Source organism: Limulus polyphemus, unplaced genomic scaffold (assembly GCF_000517525.1).
Source record: "Limulus polyphemus unplaced genomic scaffold, Limulus_polyphemus-2.1.2 Scaffold812, whole genome shotgun sequence".
NCBI lineage: Eukaryota > Metazoa > Arthropoda > Merostomata > Xiphosura > Limulidae > Limulus > Limulus polyphemus.
Genome location: NW_013666422.1, coordinates 371589 through 391255, shown reverse-complemented (window position 1 = coordinate 391255; position 19667 = coordinate 371589). Strand labels below are relative to the sequence as shown.

General features: G+C 31.7%; 1 protein-coding gene across 4 annotated transcripts in view; it reads right to left on the bottom strand.

Moving 5' to 3' along the window:
• The window catches only part of LOC106460666 (DIS3-like exonuclease 2), an 80890-nt gene that overhangs the window by 6317 nt on the left and 54906 nt on the right, over positions 1-19667 (bottom strand). For all 4 annotated transcript variants that reach the window (XM_022387428.1, XM_013920392.2, XM_022387427.1 and 1 more), the window contains exons 13-18: positions 17369-17613; positions 16309-16492; positions 12072-12158; positions 5206-5353; positions 3768-3898; positions 1011-1115 (exon numbers count right to left, since the gene is read on the bottom strand). In XM_022387428.1, coding sequence (XP_022243136.1) covers positions 1011-1115; positions 3768-3898; positions 5206-5353; positions 12072-12158; positions 16309-16492; positions 17369-17613 — 900 coding nt within the window. The remainder of the gene's footprint in view (positions 1-1010; positions 1116-3767; positions 3899-5205; positions 5354-12071; positions 12159-16308; positions 16493-17368; positions 17614-19667) is intronic.

Genomic DNA, 19667 nt, shown 5'->3' with positions numbered 1-19667 from the left:
TAATTCTTGCCTGTGATATTATGTAGGGATGATGCAAATGCCATCCCTACTATCTTGTTTGCATTCCTTTTAAAGAATTGATATTAGCCATCCCTACATTTACTTCCTTTTTTGAAAAGTTTTTCTTCACTTGTGATCTTTGAAGTCAAACAGAATCACAGCAGATCTACTAGACATGTTGAATATTGGGGATAATCGCTAATATTAACATAAATATGTGCACCAGATAAGTTCATACAAACTTGTAGTAAGCCTACATAATACAATGTATAGTAGCAATTAGTGCTTTATAACTGCAGACTGATGTACAGGTAATATGGTGGTTGGTGAGGTATGTAACAATAATGGAGGCACCATAAACATCATTGCATAGCACCAAGGAAGTTTTATTAGAAAAACATCTTTGATGCTACACCTCTCCTCCTATGAACTGCTGTGTAATTGATATTTAGCACTTAAAAATCCTGGGTAGGTCTAAATATTATTAAAAATAGTAAGATATCGAGTCCCAAATGGGCAAAGACCGAGACCTACAACACCGGTGACAAGTGATGAATTGAATGCCATATTATATTTCAGTTATTTTTAGTATCTAAAACAGCTTGTGTGCTGAGTGATTTAGAAAAATAAATTAGTAGCATCAATGCTACATACTATTAAAACCATATATATAAACATTAGTTCATTGTGGTGAGTAAAAGACAACTAAAATGCCATACATAAAATATTCAGTCTACCTCCATAAAAAGTCGAGTCTCATATTTTCAATTTGCCCTTGTTCAGGATTACATATAAGGGATTACAATTTTTAAAACCAGTATAAACTCAGTGACAAGCAGCTTACTGAATGATAAATTGGGCTTCATATATATTTTTAATATTTTATTACTTATATGTCTTAACATCATTACTAATAAACCAATGTTTATATGAGAATAAGCTTCATAATTAAAATTAGTTATGCTGCTTTGTGTTCTACAGCAAAATAAAAATAATAATTTAGAACTTACATCCAAATAAACTCTCTTCAAAGTTCCCATTCTCAGAATCAAAACATCAAAAGAGTGATCCATTAAACCCATGACCATTGCTTGTTCTTCTAGAGGACCACATTCCTGAGGGCAAAATTCAGTGTTAGAAACAAAACTGGTCATATTTGTGACAGAAAAAAAAATGCTCTATTAAAGAAAAAACTTCATATTGTAACAAAAAAGACAATAGACATGTGGTTAAACATATTATTAGTAAACTACTGCACCTTTAGGGGGATTAAAAACAATGAACTACAATAACTTGTTTTTGTTTATGGCAAAGCTATCTTCCTCCATTCTTAATTTTGAGCTGTAAACCAGTAAGAAGGAAACTGGCCAGTATCACCCACTGAAACTCTTGGGCTACTCTTCACAATGAATAATAGGGATTTACATTCACATTATAATACCCCTATGCATGTTTAGTGCTAGGTTTTAATCCATAATCAACAAGTTGTGAGTCAAGTGGCCTAATCACAAGAACAAATACAATAACAACATTCAAGATCATAAAATGCATGAAAACATGTACCATACAAAACGTAAAAATTGAAGAAAAATAACACTATTACATTACTAATTTAGATTTAGCCTAACCTATTCCATAAAGAATAATTTATGTTGTACCAGCACTGCAATTTTCTGAATAAATGTTAATAGTATGATTTTTTTTATAAATATTATAATTTTACTACATAATACTTGTAACCAACAGAAATTATCCTATTATTCTAGAGTAACATTACATTGTTAACATTTTGACTGGTCTAATGTTGTACAATCATATAATGACAATATTTTATTGATATTTCAATATATAGTAATTAGAATCTAAAGCTACTTTGAATATCTGTGACTTACATTCCAATCATTTTTGAGGAAAAGAAGATTAGCTATTATATGAAACAGGATTTGACCACACTTCTGACTACAGTGGTAAATAAATGAATCTAGAAGCTTTTCAAAATGTCTGTACATTGTCCACTGTATGTGTGTGTAGCATGTTGGCTTGGATAGCTGCAACAATTCTCACAGATGTTAAATTATTCACACTGTCATATATTGAAGCATAAACCTTGGTGTGAATAACTGTTGGTATTCTGCAAGGTATAATCTCAGCTACACTCTAACAGGTGTCTGGTATAATTTCTGTGTTGTTTTATAAGCTTAGCCAGAAGCTCATGGCTGCACAAATGGGGTCAAATCCTGTAAATGAACCTCACCAAATAGTCCCAAAGATGTTCTATTACCTTAAGATATTTGTTTGGACAAGTCACTGCAAGAGGTTTATAATGTCATTTTAAAATCCGGTATGGACCATTTATGATATGTGGAAATACTTTAACCTGGGGTCATGAAACATGTTAATTTAATATATCTAGATACACACAGGCATTTAGATGTGCACATAATTAACAGAAATGGTTAATGCTAACTGAGCACAGTGATGTTCACACCATACACCCCCTACCACATACCTTCCCATCTGATACAGCACAATCATGAAACTAAATAATAATCTTTTCTTCACTGCAAAATTTTTTTCTCAAGTCAAGGTCATAGTAGTGGAAGACTTTACACTAAGCACAAGTTGCAGAGAATTTTGACAATGATGTATGGTTCATTGCATAACCCAGCCTTTTCAAAGTACCTACATTTTTGAAAAAGCAGCAGCACAAACTTCACAGATGGTACCTATTCACACGAGGCCACAGTAGATACAGGAGAGACACTGTGATTTTTGCAAAGGTAATTTTCAGTACTTTTTCACAATCCTGGTATTTGTAATGGACAAGTTGTTGGAACCTCCATTCTACTATATATTCCACCTGCTAACCATTACCTTCAAAGTAGTCCTAACAAGGAGCAAGGAGGTAATGAATATTTGTTATATCATATCAGCACTTTGAACATGTATTATATCTTTTATTAACGAGTTTCTGATGCTGTTGAATGGTCTTCTCTTCGATTCATGATATTTTCAAATCTTTTACATTAATGATGTATCTCTGATGTATTCCTGTACTTGTACTCACCGATTTTCCCTTGCAGAACACATTGACTTGGCCTTGTCACATGTATAAAGGGTGTTAAGAGAGCAGTATATATATTTTTGACATGGTAAGAATTTTTTCACCTCTACATTATCTTAGGTTATTTTGACTTGAATCAATCAAGGATCTGACAAAGTGAATTTATTTCACCCCTCACTTCTAAAAACTTGAAAATTTCTTATTTCTTTCCATCTAGATTTTAACCTCGATAAGATAAATATATTTTTTGGCCACCTCAACAAGAAAACATTGTTCTTGAACTTAGTAATAGTATCAGCAATTCATGTTACCTCCCACTTTTTTAGGGTTATATCACCTTCATGTAATATCCTTTAAAATTTTAACAATATATATTTTCATCTTAAACAAAAGAATGACCTGCCAAACAAATATTTTTGAACTGACTCCTAAATATTGCAACATTCATCTTTATGCCTAATTATGTGATATCTCCCTCTAACAGTTTTTTAATGAAATAGAAATATTTCTCATTCCTTAAATGGTGTCGCTCAACTTTAGCATTCAAATATATCTCTGGGCAGAGAAATAATTCCACAATATTCATAGATCAATGTTATTGCATGCAAACTTACATTAATGTTACAATACACAGCACACTAAAGTCCAACATTTATTCCTCTTTTATTATAGCATAAATTTATTAAAACAATTTCGGACTCACCTTGACAAAAACTGAGAGGAACAAGTCAGCGCTGAGTTCCTGAACCCGTTTTCCTGCCAATTTCTTGTCGTTACAGTGACTGGCTTGTCTTTGGAGATCCTCAACACTGATGCTGGTAGGTGATTGGTATCCTAAGTTTCAAATAAATTATATTTCATACTTTTATAAAATCAAAAATTTCCATTAAGTCTTGCAAAAGCTATATTTTTCTTATGACATTGTTGTTTTATAAGTTCAGTCAGATTCAAGGTTCTAACAAAGGGTTAGTAAACATTTTTTAAATCCCAACAGCACTCTTAACATGTTTCAGATGTGGTATGAAAAAGTTCCTGATGCTGTTGAATGGTCTTAGACCATAATCTATCTCTTTAATTCATGACATTTTGGTACCTTGTACACTAATAATCTATCTCTCTAATATGTCCTAATAAAACAAAAGAATGATCTTTATGTGTTACTTCCCTTACGCTTGTCAGAAAATGAAAGAAAGGAAAAAGAAACTGATTGAACACATACAACCTTGGCTTGGTCTGCACAAAGTCTTTAAATGAATATTGTTAAAAATGTATGATCTTACATGGAAACTGAGTAGTTCAAATAGCAACCAGAACAATCATACAATGATAAACCTATAACAGCATAAGAACAAGGTGTGCTGCTCTGCTTAAAGAAAATACTAGTGGATTGTACAAGTTATTTGCTATTCTTTTGTATTTTGTGTAATAATGTATTGTACTAATGATAAAATGATCACTTAGTTGCAACTACTCATTATTAGTAACTTGTATATGTATCACCTAAGAAGTTTCTTAATTATTTACAATACTATATGTATGCTCAAATTAATAAATGAATAGCAAGTGTTAAAGCAAAGTTAGAATATAGAAAGGCACACATATATTCCATCAGTATCTATCCCATTGTGACATTTTCTAGGCATGTCCAGAAAGATATTCATATTAAAATAATTCTAATCGAGTTGAGCACATTGATATAATGCTATTCATGGTGTGGCTGAGTGTGGAACAAATATTAAACTGTGCTATGCTGTACAACACATTTCCATAGATATTTTTGGATTAGAAGTTCTAAATTGAATAAGCTTGTGCAATTTTGGACTTTTCTAATAAACGTAAAAATAAAATAAATGAAACATCAACAAATAGTCATACATACAAAATTCAACCACTTTCTTGGAAACTTTACAAATGTAATCCTTTTCAAGGTTTTTAAAGACACATATGACCCTACTTAACATACTTTAAAAAAATCAAAGTTTTTAATATATATATAGTGACACATGCTCTTTTTGCTGCAAATTAACAGCAAATTAACGCTGATTTTTCCAAGCCCGTTCCCTTGGCTGTGCATATTATTTCCTTGGAAGAAAGAGTGAAATGTTTATCACTAAAACCTCAAAACAATTTGTATAACTTACCTAAAGCAGCTGCCAACAAACGATGGACAATAACATCTGCATACCGTCGTATAGGAGATGTAAAATGTGTGTAAAGAGGCACATTAAGAGCGTAATGATGAAAACTTTTAGGGTCATTCACCCAACCACTACAGAAGTACAGGGCACACTGAAAAGAAACACTATATGCATCAATTTCTTGACAAGCTAATTACTATCAATAAAAATAACTCTTAAATACAACTCAAATATTTTTCACTCTAAGATAACATTTACTTTTTTTCACAACTTTCAAAAGCTTTACCTCCATTCACTAGAAACAATCTCTTATTTTATCTTCTTACAAGTTTCTTCACATCAAAATAAAGCCTTTTTACACTTCAACTTAAAAACAGGTATCACTGGAGCTTCTTTATAAAAACAATTACATGTAACCAATTTTTTCAATTAATTGAGACCCAGGTACAAATCATCAAATGTTTCCTAATGATCAATCTGCTTTTGAATAATTTATTTTGGAAAATAATTTGTCAATTAAAATTAAAAAAAATGAATAAGGCAACTAATTTAAAAATTATAGACTATGCTTAATGACTTTATTTTCATGCAAAGACAGACTGCTTTGTACTCATGAGTTGTTGACAGATCAAGTTACAGCAACTGTGAAACCACTAATATTAGCAAAATTAAACAATATCTCACCAGCATTAGAGCTGGACAATTAGTGGAATTGATTTATTGTCTCGTCTTTCGTAGTTCCTATGTTTATATAGCAATTTAAGAACTACTATTTTTTTCAATTAAGATAAATTTGACATGATACCATCAAAATTTCAACCAAACAAAAAATTCCAACTCTAATATTATTTTACAAATGAAAAATAAGATGTTTTATTTTTACGGTACTAAATTTACTTTAACAGCATCATAATAAATCTAAGTTCAAAGCACATGATCTTAACAACTATTAATGAAGCACAACTTTGAAAATACCTAGAAGCAAAGCCTAAATTCCATTGAATAAATCAAATCATAAATTATTTATGTAAATGTAGAGTGAATATACAAGTGTGAGAAGTAATTTATGGAATTAAATGGGAAGTTCTGATGACCTAAATAAGAACAAACCACAGATCTGGGACTTTATTATAGTCTCTTTAGTGATTCTTTTTCTTCCTGAAAATGTTTTCATCTTATATTATATTTGTTTGAAAGCTACAGAAATGCATTAAGATAATGCGATGATTTATAGGAGCACTGTATTGGAAACGCCAACCTACATTATTGGTTTAACTAACATACAAAGAAAGCCTCAGTTACAGCAGTGAATCAGTGCTAAGTCTGTAGGCTTACAATGCCAAGAACTGGATCACAATACCCATGGTGACCATTTTTTATAGCTCTGCACTCAAAACAAATACTCATATACCTTCTTTTGCATTTAATTCTTGTGAGTGGTAAACATCTGTAAACGTCCATGGCAACCAGGATAAATCACCAAGTTCAAAATAACACTAGTTTCTCCAAAAGGGGGCCAAAGGCCACCTGGAGGGTTCATCTGTTTAAACCACTCTCACCACTATACAGTAGTGTGTTGTTTGTCAATCAGTCAGTAAACACTTAAAATGATGTCACATAAAGGATGATTAACTTTGTAATTTGTATGGTTGTGACATCAGTAAAACATGAGCATGCCATGAATCACGAGAAGAGTTATGCACTCTGTTGGCTACAACACAGCATGAAATATGAACTTCAAAAGCAAGAAATAAAAATATTTGTTATTCTTAATTTTGGTTTTATTTACTTTTGAAGCAGAACACTTCTGGTTACCTTGCAGAAGTACATCTAATATAAAGGTTAGTTTGTAATGATTACATATTTCTACTTCATCTAAAATGTTCTTATGTTATGATAATAAAAAAGACCAACTTTGCCACAGCATTATGTACTAGTGTTTAGTGTGATTCACATTTTATTAAACTATACAATAAATTGATATCCAACTACCACCTCACTTTATGGAAACTGTCACGAAACCAGCACTGTCGTCACATCACAGAAAACACCTACTGTTGCAAAATAAATTCCAGGAACACAAATTAATTAGAGTTTGGTCATCCAAACCTTCTTAGTAGGGTACAAATGACCTCTCACTTTAGGATCACTGACAAAGACTCAAGGTTTTGCAAGCAGGAAAAAAAGAACTGTTACGGACTGCATTTCAAGAAAATTAATTTGATTTGTGAATATTAGAACAAACCTACAGTACTGTAATAGATTTTCTGAGTTCCAAGAAAAGATATAATTTTCTGTGATAAAATAATACCTTGTAAATTCTACACTTCTGATTACTTATGTATAATTTCTGCATTTTCTATGGACAACATGTCGACAATTACAGCATCTTCTGATGAGCTACAAACATCTGCAGAAGTTTCTTGTAATACCTGTCTTTCTGGTATTCAGAACTGTCTAGATGATGATGATGTTGTTCTACTATTTGAAGCTGAGCCCTATACATGGAATCCTACTAACGATACAGGATTAAGCAATCTTGAAGGGCGACGGATTGTTAACACGCAGCATTTTGTTATAAAATCAGAGACCTTGATTTTCATAAGTAAACCCAGTTTACATGAGATTTGTTAGAGTAAAATGATACATTTGATCTTTTAATATTTGATTGGACTTTGTAATATTAAAACACAAGCAAAAGTACCCATCCCCAGTGACAGGAAAAGTTTAAGTTAATCTATCAATTTAAATTATATCGTTGACTTTGAAAAGGTTAATTGTGTTGCACTCTTGGTTTCACTCAGAGCCAAAGCTTTGAGCTACTTATACCACCCACTGTGAAAAGTAACTGCTAAGCATTTCAGTCATGCTAAGAGCTGCTCAACAATAACATATAGTAAATCTACATTTTAATTCTTTAAATTACTTCACATTTTTAAATGTGAATGATAGTGTGATTAATACCTAACAATTCAGTGTAGAATATCCTGCTTGCAAAATACAATTTGGCATCAACATTATTCATGCCTGTTCTCCTATCATTTCAAAAGTTTTGCCAGCATGCTCAGCTATTCAAGTGGGAGAAAGACAAACACTCAAACAGACACCATGGTTTGCAATATATATAACATTCACAATCTTTTTGTCTACAGATACAGGCACAATAAAAGTATTGATGGCCAGTTTTGGTACGTAAGAGACATTTCAAATGTGACTTCTGCCATATAGTGAAGCTGATAAGTATGGATGCAGAGCCACAAATCAATCAACCTAGTGTTGAACAGGTAAGAGAGGTGCACCTAAATATCAACAATACTGATGTTTGGAGAATTATTAGTAGTGGAGGTGGTTATTCAGAGCTAGAAGTGATGTCATTACTTGAAACCACCATTAAAAAATGAAATAAATATAAATTACCCTTTTTTTCATTCTAGAATGACTGCAAATTGTAACAGGAAACTACAGTTGTTTATCCAAAACAACTTAAAGCTTGTAACAGTATACATCTGTTTATATTTAAATTTTATTGTTTTACTGCCATTTGGATCATGTAAATTAATAATCCCACCACACAAGAAGTAAATATCTTGGCAAACCTGTAGCTCATGTTACCATATTGAATTACATAATGCATAAGCTACTCTCTAGCATATGTTGTAAAGAACTCTCATCCCCCCCCCCTATCTTATATAAACTAACTTAACAAATTTCTAATTTTTACATTTTAGTTACTTTTATAAGTAAAGAATACAAATGTCTATAAATCCATCCTATTAAAATGTCCTTATGAAAGAACAATCAAAACACTGGAATGTACAAACCATACTGTCAAATGTCATACAAAGTTGATATTTGACTTGTAAAGGAAACTTCCAAAAAACTCTCGTTACCTTACAAAAAGATAGAATCCTGAAAATGAAAACAAACGTGCAAAAGCAACAATCACATGGAATAAAAAGATTGGGGGTTCAGCAAAAGAACTGAGAGTGCAACTACTAAATGGTTCATTATATGTTCTTGGTGACCACTGAAAGTGTAATATAGCATATTGCCAATGAAGAAAACATAGCTGGCGACTACCAAAACCACAACTGGCAAAAATAATGGATGTCATCAGATATTTGGTAAGGAAAGGAAATAGATTGCTGGCTGATGTAACTACAAACAGAGCAGAGACATACATGTATCTTATTTGTAAATTTATTGGAGGGAAGAACTTCAACAGATCTCAAGGCAAGTCATATAATCAATGCTGCCATGGTGCAGGTCTATCTTACCATCATGGAGTTTCATGGGCTTTGAAAAGATCAACTCCTAAAACCCTTCCATTATTGTAAAAAAAATATGTTTCTAAGTCGGAAAAGAAAAAAGCTGCATGCAGAAGAAACTTAATGAAGGCCATAATAAAATAAATGTGCAGTCTATAAAGAAACAATTTCAACCCCTGGGATTTTCTAACTATGATCCACAAGCTCAACAGCTACATAACTGTGAACAGATGCTGGACAGTAGGAAAGAAAAAAATTGCCTAAAGAAAAGAACAGAACAACAAACTGAAAATTCTGAGTGGAAAGAAGATTGATGTAAATATCTTACTGTGTTTAATTTCAGAGCAATATGCAAGATGCACTCAACCACATCATGTGAAGCAACAGTGAAAAGGCTTTTATATGCAAAAACTTTCTTTTCAGAAGCTACAGAATATAGCTGCCATTATGAAGTTATAGCAATACAGCATAACCTCAATTAATGGGCACCACGGCATTATGGGCAGATCTTTTCAGTCTCTTTCCATTTACTACTATTTGTAACCAAAATAAATCTTGCAATAACGGGCATCTCGATATTCCAGATTAAGGGCAATGTCTTTAGTCTCATTCTCTATAACGCCACTCGATAAAGCAGGCAGCTATCTTTGTATGCCTGTACAGTATACCACTAAATTACAAACATTCCAGAAGGATGACCAATAATCAAACACTTGTGATGTTTATTGGATCAGCTCTGAACCATATACGGTAATAAATGTTTTCACAGATTCAAATTGCAATCTTATTACTCTTGAGAATTCTCATTGTAAACACTGTAGAACACATAAGCTGATAAATTCCACATCACATTCTCAGAGCAGGGGTCAAGTCAGCTTATTTCTGTGTACGTGCTTTGTTGCTCTCAAGAGTATCATATTATGGTGTCACATAAACTGTCTAACGACACAAGCAGCGATATGTTGCTTTATTTTCAGCAGGATTTCTACTTCAGTCTTTGACAGTAAAATAAACACAGAAAATAACTGTGAAATGTTTAGCATTTCAAGCTCTGAAGAGAAGTACTTTGAAACTTTGTGACCAATAATAATGAAAAAAGGGCACAGCTAATCCACCCCCAAGACTTTCTGTTGACAACAATCCATGTCATAGCAATGTGCAACTCATGAATACCTGTGTCTTGCATACACCAAACAAAATAGGGGCCTTAAAATTAAGAAACTTAGTAAGGTAAATATGGAATCCATCTTTGTGTGGCTCATTTTGGATATTAAGGGCACCTTGTTACAGAGGGCATTTGAAAGCAGTCAGAATGATGCCCTTAATGTCAAAGTTCTATTGTATATTGAAAACACAGGAAATAGCATTACTTCATATTGGCTAGTTGTAGATAATTATGGATTTTTGGGAGCTTCTTCTGATGGAGTTATAGGAAACAAAGGAATAATCAAAATTAACTGTAATTGGAGCCATACTTCTACAAGAACATGAAGATGACTTTTTCAGTAATGCACATAACTAAAAAGCTGTTGAGTAGTGAGAAGAACCATTCTGTGATCAAATGAGTGTCTGGCCATCATAATTGCCATCCAGAATTTCCAGAACTACCTCTACAGGAAGAAGTTCATCATCCAGATAGACCATCAGCCCCTTGCATACATCCAAAGATGTGAAATCGACAGTGCAAGAATCATGAGGAGAGAGTGGTATCTCCACACTGATGCCATCAAGGAGACTGCAAATGATGGTACAGATTGTATTAGTAGACTCTGTGCATGAACTGAGAACAGTCTTTATATATAATACAGAAAAAATTAAGAATGTAAAACTTATATAATATTAAAATTTGGATTAATAGCTATGTTTCTATGCCACGGTTATTAATATACCATGATAAGAAAGTAGCTTAATTAAAGTTTGAATGTAGCTCACTAAAACCTCATGACATACTCAGAAAAAGATGCCTGTAGTTAAAATGTTAAAAGTTTTTATAACCCACAACATAAATACAAACAAATGTACAAAAATAATAAAGTATCTTCTTGACAGGTGGCCAAAGATGTTATCAGAATTAAAGTGTTGGTATTTTCAGTTTGAATGGCATCTTATACACATATAGGCTTCATGGTCAGGTCAAAGACCTTTACTGTTAAGATACAGCTAACCCAGTTTTGAATCACTGACAAGAATGATGACAGCCAATCTGCAGCACATGCCACCTTAAGGGTTATGTACAGCAACAAAATTATATGAAAGCTACAAAGTTATAATACATGCAAAGTTTCTGTATAGGAGACAAGAAATGTAATTAAAATTACAAACGTTACCCCCACTTCCACCAGAAATGACATATTAAGAAAGAAAAACATTTTAATTCAGTTAACTACTTCTCCCAATTATTTGAAAATGAGACAGTATTCAAAGTCCAATTGTGTAATTACATGTAGAATTAATTCATATTTTAATACTCAAAAATCAAAGGGGACTTTATTTATTGGTTGAACTAATGAGTGAGTGACAGTTTCTCCCATGATATAAACAGTAATTTCACTAATTTAGATACATGTTCTAGGTAAACAAAACATAAAATATTCATCTTACATTCATGGGTTTGGAACACAAGGCTGTGAGAATCTGAATGCGTGCTGCAGAATACAGGTCCTCACCACAGTATTTAGCCAAAGAAGCCTACAGTCAGAGGAAAATATAATTATAATTGCTAGCACAGATTTCAATACCAAAAGACATCCTCAACTTTTCATTACACAAATTTACATAATTCAAAAATAATTGCACAAAAATGTTAACATCCATTAAGAAAAATCTAACATGATGTACTGAATACAAGGTTTTTAGTTCTCTTTGAAACTAGGAATAACAGCACTTCAAAAATTTCATTACTTCATACATTTCAAAATTTGGTAGTGTCAAATTGTCCATTACTCTTAAAAGATATTTCACATTAAAAAACATTTGCTCTAATATTCAAACAAGCAGATGACTTTTTGGCATCTTTTGTTTTTTCATAAATGAAAATTACAGTTACCTGATAATCATGCAGTAAATTAAGTTGTTGTTTAAGCTTATGAAAAAAAACCCAAAAAAAACTTAATTGAATTGCACATTAGGTAGCGTACAAAACACTTGCTTAATGTACCAATTAATTTTCAGAATTTTCAATACCAAATGTAATTTTAAAAACTTCGGTTTATAAATTACTACAACAATATTTCCTATTATGTTTAGCATTTAGTACAAACATACAAGTAATTTCAGTGACCTTAAGATGTTCAGTACAAATATACAAGTCACTTCAATAGTTTTTCATTATAATGTTTAATACAAATAAATAATTTCAATGTTTTTCTCTATTACATTTGGTACACACAAATGCTAGAACTTCACCAAACCTCATCAGGGACTTTAATACACACATTTATAATGTAAAAACTTTGTGATTAATGTAAGTAAATAGTTCTTTAGATTTTAAACTGAGCATTTGATAAGTGGTATGTCTGTGTAAAATACTTCTTGTGAATATTGATTTGTCACTAAGTAACATCACTAATATATATATTCTTAAAAGTACTTAATTCCTGCTTTGAGATTTAATTAGACTTAAGTTTTCAAAAATTAAAACACAACTAAAATGAATATCAAAAAGTTTCTTATGCCATTACATTTTTGTATATACCAATATGTTCTACATACAAGAAAAAACAAAATAAAACATATTGCTGTTTAACTATCTGTTTAATATTTCTATCAGAAATATTTCTATATATTTCCACACTATGTAATAAAAGTACTGTATGCAGTTGCACAGAGACAGGTTCTAACTGATTACATCCCCAGTTAATGAGATAGCACAAAATAACCCTTATGGATCCTTTCCAAAACATTTGAGGTTGATTTTTTATATAACAAAATTTTTCTTACTCATTTGTATTTTGTTTCATTGACCTTTTATGTAATTCATTAGTTGTTATTTGATAATCCTTCTGCATTAAGTCTTAACTATTTCTCACTAATTTTATCATTCTTAAATCTTTTCATTTTCATACTTCTTTATTAACCTCAGTTATAATTTTACTTCCTTTTGATATTAGCTAACTTTTGACTATACTCCACTGTTTTCCACTGGTCTGGTCTAAATACTATATTTTGATATGTTTTACACATTTCTAAAGAGTGGATTATATTCTATGATAAGCAGTTAAGGAATAGTAAACACATACCAAAACTGTGACAAGAATTTCTACCTTAGAACAATATTTAACATGGACTAACACAGATCCAACAAAGCAATTACTAATTTACGAGCCACTGGCTTCTGATTCAGTGGTGACAATATATAGATATGGAAAAATGTGAGGAGATGAATAAATGGCATCATCTGACTCCGTTTGTTTCCTCAGGAGTTGTCTCCGGTACTACTTAGATAATGGGATTTTGCATGCAGAATAGGCTGTTCTCTTCTGTATACTACATAAGATACACTGGGTTTGCATCGAGTGCATTCCTGGGATTACACTGTTCTCTTCTGCATACCGCATGTGATGCACTGGATTTGTGTCAAGTGCATTCCTGGGGTTAGGTTTTTCTTTTCTGCATATTGCATGTAATGCATTGGGTTGGGTTTGTGTCAAGTGCATTCCTGAGATTTGGATAACATCACAATTTGATGATTTTTATTTAGCTTCAAGAAAAGATGTTAGCAAGAGTGATGGGTTAGTTGCCTATTTCTTAGACAAATAACTACTGCAGTGTGCTTTTTGAACCAAGCCAAAGTGTGTTTCCATTCTGTGACAATGTTCTACAGTCTTTCAGCATCCTTGCACATCTTATAAAGGATCTATGCTTATACCACAGATGAATCCAAGATGTGGTAGAAGATCTTCATATACCCATGCTTCAAGGTTACGCCAGCAATTGTGTTGCTTCAATACTCCCCTTCTATTATTGTAGGTTTGGGGAATTGAAGCTGTAAAGCATGTACATGGAGCAGCTATCACATATATTACTTCCACTGATATTAGGAAGGAAAAATGGAAATGCTTGGAAGACAGTTTGTGATGAATACCACTTTCTTGTCTTCAGCTCAGTATATCTTATCCATCCAGACTAGCCCATTTGCATGAGGAAATGTAACTGTTTTCAGATTTCAATACTTGATATTGGCTTTGCAGTTGAACAACTTATAGGCCCAGAAGAGTGGACACACGTAGCTCATGAGCTGTTTCAAACTGAGTAGTAATGAGGTTTTACCAGAAGTATCAACCATACCAGTTTTTCTCAAGTGTAGGTGGGTCCCCAGATCTAGACGGGAGAAGAGTTCTTTGTTGAAATATGGCTTGCAGAGTTGCAAAATGGTAATGTGCCCTCCCACTGCTTCGACCACATTTCCAATGTAAATGTTTCGTATGAGAAAGTATCTGCAGTGTGCACAGAATATTGCCCACAATTTCTTGCCCTATTTTGTTGGTTTGGATTTCATATATAGGCAAATAATACTTTTCTCATAAAACTAAAGTCATCATAATTTCATCAAGATCTTAGACAGGTTATAGAAGCTTTAGGCTCATGTTGATCACTACGAAGAGGATGTTATTACCAAACTTTGCTTCAAATCATTCATCAGTTAATAGGTTGGGTGGGAGACGTTCATTATCAATGAAATGAAGCACTGTAGAAATGTGTTGCTTGATATATGAAAGTTGGTCCAAATCTGCAAAGTGGGCATATGTTTGTGAAATGGTGCTAATGATGAACATAACAACAAGCCAATGAAACATTGAACTTCTTCATAATTGGAAGAAGCCTGTTTATTTGATGCAATACCATTTTTTTTCTGTTTTCTATACCTCTTGGTTTTATGAACTATGGAATTGAATTCTCACTTCCAAAAGACTGGATTGAAGGAAGAAGTCAATTTACTCCTCACATTCAAGTACATATTGGCCTTGATCAGAAAAAGTGTATTTAGAATGAAGAGGTGTTGGATGCAGTGGTTCTGATGTTCTTTGAGAGGTTGTGGTAACTTTTCAAATTTTTTCTCCATCTACTGAAGAAAATGGGAGTCATCCTTGAACAGCTTTGAGTAAGAAAAACTTTTCCAGGAGTGAGTTCAAACTGATGTTTCAAATTTTGTGGTGAAATCTTTCAGTGAGTATTTGTTTAATGGTCAAGCACTGTTCAAGCATAACTGGAGATCAAGGCTGAAGCATCAAAGAACAGTGTAACTGTAAATTTAAATTTGATGACAATTCTATTTTACATAAAAATTCATAGTCCATAATCAGTTAAAAAATCAAATAGTTACATAATTTATGTTTCATGTACTTCCTCATTCTAATGCATATACAGTATTTATCACATACTTGTTGCATAACTGACATTATAAACACAGTTAGAAAAAATTTTAGGATGACCTATGACTTACAATTTCACATTTATTTTGACAAATTTATTTTTGCCTAATAACAATTAGATAATAGGGTGATCTTAGACCAGTGTCAAAATCAGTCTGCCACTAAAACAAGCTCTAGCCAAAATTTAAAACACAACTCATGTTGATCATCAGTGATTTGATATTCTGAAGTACATTTTTTTATATTTCATTTGAATAAAAAAATATTCAAGTAAAACTTTTACAACAGTGTTTTTCATACTAAAATAATTTTCTGAAAGGAAAAAAAAAAACATTTATAATAGTATTTCCCATACTAAAATGTTTTTCTTTTCAAAGAATCAAGTAGATATTTCAATATAACTTTAATTTGTTTATATGATGAGTCACTTTGAGAAGTGATTTAATACAGTATAAAGAAACTGTTACCTGCAAGGTTCTAGCTGAAGAAGCATTCAAATGAATACCCATAGCAGCACAACTATCCACAACATCTTCCATCATTTTCATTTGAGGTGGTGGATGGCATCGAAGAAAGGCTTGCTTGGGAAAATGTTTGTAAATCTTATGTGCCACTGCCATATTAGCTAGTAGCATGAATTCTTCTATTAACCTGGATAAACAAAATTATTATTCTAAATATAGAATCATTATTTTTTACATTGAGCAAGCACAGGATAGATGTACATTACATACTTGCTAATTAATTCTTGAAATGATACAATGATGTAAGTGAAATAAAATTATTCTAACACGAAACCTTTCAAAACTTCATATATTGATATGTTTGGTGAATGTAAGATTGATTGTAAAGAAATTCTTATATATTTAGCTAAGTGTATTCCAGATCTATAACTTACTACTTTTGGATTTTAAGAATTATACTTTGTATTTAGTCAGTCTTTCACCATGTATCAGTTCTCTTTTTCTATTGCTAAAGTTCATAATAACCCAAATGACACTTATAAAACAGTTTATTGATATTTATTAAATATAGTACAGCTTCTAGATAACTCAAAAGTACCTCAATATAGAAAAAGCTATTGCTTTATCAAATCACAATACATGCACTTTTTCCTGCTCTCATATCTATCAAAGAAAAATAAGATACACTGTGTAAAACCTGGTAAATGTTACTCATATTAAAGATAACCTATGAACTGTCTTACAGAAAAAAAAAGAAGAGTTAATTTCCAAGTTGACCTGGAGTTTCATCACAACTAGTATTTCAACATGATTGGACATTTGAATCCTCAGGAGAATTTAACAAAACATTGTCTTTATTGACTTGAAAATTTCATGCAGAATAAAAACATTCTGTTTAATGTCTAAGCATTTAATAAGATCTTCAAACCTCACATTTAATTACAATGAATAAGATGTGTGTGTGTATATATAACAAATTATTCCTGGAGAAATACTAACATGTGATAAATACTATTACATACATCTTGAACTGGATTATATAGCCTGTTTCCTCCTATCTTACCGGTTACTATCTTTCTGTTCATAGACTGAATAGCCGGAGGGAAGTCCTGTTTCTGAGTCAAGAGTGAACTGCAGTTTGGTTTGATCCAGGCGAAGAGCTCCATCTTCAAACCTTTTTCGCCTTAGATTGACAGCTATACTATGAAGTGTACATATACTCTGTTCAATATCTTTTACCGTAAATCCTCCACTAACAGGAGGAAGTTCACCTGGACCCCAAGTCTTTCCAGAATGTTCAATCATGTCCTGTTGACAATGAAGGGAAGTTGTGTTGACTCAATATATTTTCAATATTCCAGTAATAAACATAAGCAAACATTATTTTTAAGTAATAAATGCAATACTACAAACTTAATAAATAAATAAATAAAAGGGAAAATTTTCTTTAACTCTTTCTGCAAGGGCATCCTTTATTGCACATGTCACGAGGTTTTAGTGACTTACATTCAAATTTTAATTGAACTACTTTTTGTTTAAATTATACCAATTAGTATAGCATAAAATAGTAGCTAATAATCCATATTTTAATAGTATATAAGTTTTAAGTTCTTAATTTTATAAGGTAATATTAAAAAAATACAGAATTTCCCCTAGTGTAAGAAATGTGACATTTTTTCTAGGCATCCCCTTTTCTCTATTCCCCTCCAATAAATGCCAAATTTAACATAAATTACTCACTATAAAATCATCATTGCTCAGACAAACCATAATCTTTATACCTTCAACCTTGTTTGGTTACAGAGCCACCAAATATAAAATCAGACTCCTCTTGCCACACTCATTTGTCACATTCTCTCTTTCGTAATTTGTTAATAGTTCTCTCTCAGATTTAATTCTATATTATGTATAAACATTGCAAAGTTTTCTGAACAGAGAATTATAATTTTCTGTTAGTACAAGCTTCATTCCCATGGGAAAGATAACGAATAGCTAGGATGAATTTATAACAACTCTTGTCTCACAGTTAGAAAGCCAGAAAAATTGTGATAGTTAGGGGATATTGTTCACATTTTGAATGTTATTATTCTATGTTCTTTGGTGCATTATTTAATCAAATAAAAAGTACTTAATGCACTGCTACCACTAGTGTAAAAAACAGTAGAGCTATGTATCATCAACAGTTGACAGCAAAAAAAAGAAGAATTGGGTAAGTACCATATTTCTTGTTTTCATGTTTATTCTTTATCTATTATTATAAAAGTAACTAATATGTAAAAATAAGGATCTCTTTAGGTTAATTAAGGTAAAATAAACAATAATAATAATAATAAAAATGTTTCATGAAGCATGCATGTGAGCAACTCGGAGTAGCTTGTGGGTAATCTAATTCGACAGTATAATGTGAGAACCACATTCCCCAAGTGATATACAACTTATAATGGCATAAATAGTAGTTAGACATGTTCAAAGGGCAATAAAACAATATAATTAAAGTATAAATAGATGTATACTGTTACGAGTTTAAAGCTACTTAGGATAAATGAATGTAGTTTCATGTTATAATTTGAAGTCATTCAATTTATTCCAATTTTTTTTGTGGTTATGAGGTCAGTCAAATTGACCAGCCTGGTATAGAGTTAGGGTAGAGAAAATAACAGATAAAATATAACGTTTTACTGAAAACAAATATTTGAGGTGTACTTAGGAAGTTTTAGAGATTACGCAAATGAAATTTGAGATTTTTTGAGATGAAAAAGTATTTTTAATCTTAAGATGAAAATCATTTTGCACTCGGACTGATAAAACAAAAAGACAATATATTCAAGGACAAATGTTTTTTAGTTTATTAAAAATACTTCACTAAAAATATGATTTTTTATATGTGAAAGACTTATAATGTTTAATGAAAGTCTGCCAAATTTTGTGAAGATATACATACTGTATTAAAAGTTAGTAATATCAAAACTATAAAGACTTTAAATGAGTACAAAGAGGTCATGTGGTCAGTCAAACTGACCGAGCCTGTGTTGAAAGATTTAAAACATATGAAGACAAGTTCTTAATATCTATTCAGTATTTTATTACATATAACATACAGTAGTAACACACTAAACCAACTTCTAATAGAGCAGTTATAGTTTGGACATTCAACTAATCAATGATTCTCACACAAGATGGCTAAAAATACATTATAATATTATAAATCAAATTATAAAACATGCTGGGTATAGCACAGACAACCCATCTAGTGGCTTTGTGTTTAATGACAAACAATGGCAATATTTCAACTATTTGGACTCTTGGAATAATTATAAACAGTAATAATCAGAAACCCTAATTAATATATATACGATATACAC